Genomic DNA, 2273 nt, shown 5'->3' with positions numbered 1-2273 from the left:
GAGGTGGCAGCCGGAACAATTAAAATTTTAGTCCCTACATTTTTAAGTTTTTTCATTTTAGTCCCTACATTTTATTTTTTCCACTTTTAGTCCCTAAAACCAATTTACGCTTTCCGTTTTAGTCCTTTCCGTCAGTCAACCAACGGAAATAGCTGAGGTGGCAGCCGGAACAATTAAAATATTATAAAAAATGCCACATCACCCTGACAAATCAGCATATATATTTTAAAAATTAATTTATTAATTTTAATTAAATAAAAAAAATAAAAACATAATTAAAAATAATAAAATCAAACCTAAACCCAGAAAATCAAATCCAAGAACACAAATTCAGAATTAAAAACAATGAAATCAAATGCCTATGAACACAAGAACACAAACCCAGAAAATCAAACCCAAGAACATGAAATTTATACCCACCAACAGCAACCCACAACCACCAAAATTTATACCCACCACCAAAACAACGCCACACACCGTCGAAACTTCAAAACCAACCTAAGAACCAGGTGCGGTAATTGCCTCTTCTTTTAGCCTTTTCACAGTAACAAAAAAAATAAAAATAAAGGAAGAGAAGGTTTCACTTTCGGCCTTTCAGTTTCTGGGTGGAGCCAGCCACAATAACTTGTGACTTGTGAGAATTGTCAGCGACTGAAGATGGGTTTTGGTCTTCGGATCTTGGTTTCAATCCTAGTTGTCTTCCTTCTCCTCCAAACTCTCAACGCCACATCTTCATCAAGCGGTCGAAGGCCACTAGCTCGGAACAAGAACCGTCAGATCCCACCCAACTGCACCCACTTAGTGTCGGAGTCTCAGTGGTACGAGTGATATCGTAGACAATGAGAGCACCCACAGCGCCTCTATAGTAAGCAGAAGTGACAGCCCTGAAACGCTCTTGCCCAGCAGTGTCCCAGATCTGGGCTTTCACCTCCTTCCCATCGATTTCCACAGCCTGGGTCTGGAACTCGACACCAATGGTGGCCTTGGAGTTAGTATCAAACTCGTTTCTGGCGAAGCGTGACAGCAAGTTGGACTTGCCAACAGCAGAGTCACCAATGAGAACTATCTTCAACAAGTACTCCTCACCGCCTGAAGAATGCTCATCCATTTGTAATATAAAAATATCAATCAATGGATTCTCAAATGTTATTAGTATAAATTGTGTGTGCGTGACTATAAAAAGTCTTGGGTCTTTCTTTGCTTGCTTTTTTTTTGGTAGTGGAGATGGGGAGTTAGGAAAGGAGAAATGCGTGTAAATGGTAAATGAGAAGTTTGTTTTGTTATGTAATGAGTTGGAGGAGTGAAGACTTCATTTTAAATGGGTTTAATTTTGAATTCTTGTTCTTGGGTTTGATTTTCTGGGTTTGTGTTCTTGTGTTCATAGGCATTTGATTTCATTGTTTTTAATTCTGAATTTGTGTTCTTGGATTTGATTTTCTGGGTTTAGGTTTGATTTTCTTATTTTTAATTATGTTTTTATTTTTTTTATTTAATTAAAATTAATAAATTAATTTTTAAAATTTATATGCTGATTTGTCAGGGTGATGTGGCATTTTTTATAATATTTTAATTGTTCCGGCTGCCACCTCAGCTATTTCCGTTGGTTGACTGACGGAAAGGACTAAAACGGAAAGCGTAAATTGGTTTTAGGGACTAAAAGTGGAAAAAATAAAATGTAGGGACTAAAATGGAAAAACTTAAAAATGTAGGGACTAAAAGTGCATTTACGCCTAGAAGTAAAACCGTAAATGGTACTCTTTGTGTTTTATTTTGTTTGTCCACTATAAATAATACATAATACAACTATTTTAAAGTGACATCTTTTAAGACATATATTTTGTATAAAACTTATTAATTTTAGAATTATAGTTAAATTTTAAATTTAATAAAGTAGATAGAAAAAAATGGTAAGTTAAGAGAATTAGGCATCATTACATTTCAACCAAGGATAGAACCACAAAAACTCAACCACCGCCCATATGCTTCTCTCATAATTGCATTGAATCTTTCTTAACAAGAGCATAATCATCTATTCAATTTCAATATCAATCAATATACATAGACATATACACACGCATAAATTTCACGTGGAAGAATATGAAGTTCTGTCATGTGACACGTTGTTTGATAACTCTTTTATTTAGTCTATTACATCATTTTTTAATTAGTGTCATGTGTCACTTTTCTTTGAAAGTATAAATATTTTTGAGGTGTGGGATGCAAGGGTCGGGTTTAAGTTTTTATGAGAGAATTTCACACACATATATACTTAG

The 2273-nt window shown here is 34.8% G+C and overlaps 1 protein-coding gene across 1 annotated transcript; it reads right to left on the bottom strand.

Moving 5' to 3' along the window:
* Positions 1 to 385: 385 nt before the first annotated feature.
* LOC126694416 (ras-related protein RABA5b-like) lies at positions 386 to 1254 on the bottom strand. The gene has a single exon (XM_050390672.1). The coding sequence runs from the start codon at positions 1106 to 1108 to the stop codon at positions 719 to 721; it is 390 nt and encodes a 129-aa protein (XP_050246629.1). The 5' UTR covers positions 1109 to 1254; the 3' UTR covers positions 386 to 718.
* Positions 1255 to 2273: the final 1019 nt, after the last annotated feature.

Source organism: Quercus robur, chromosome 8 (assembly GCF_932294415.1).
Source record: "Quercus robur chromosome 8, dhQueRobu3.1, whole genome shotgun sequence".
NCBI classification, from domain to species: Eukaryota; Viridiplantae; Streptophyta; class Magnoliopsida; order Fagales; family Fagaceae; genus Quercus; species Quercus robur.
Note: the sequence above shows the minus strand (reverse complement) of the source record. Positions and strands in the feature narration are given on the sequence as shown.

Bases quoted from the DNA above. Each gene is read 5' to 3' on its own strand.
- LOC126694416 (XM_050390672.1), bottom strand. From the start codon at position 1,108: ATGGATGAGCATTCTTCAGGCGGTGAGGAGTACTTGTTGAAGATAGTT.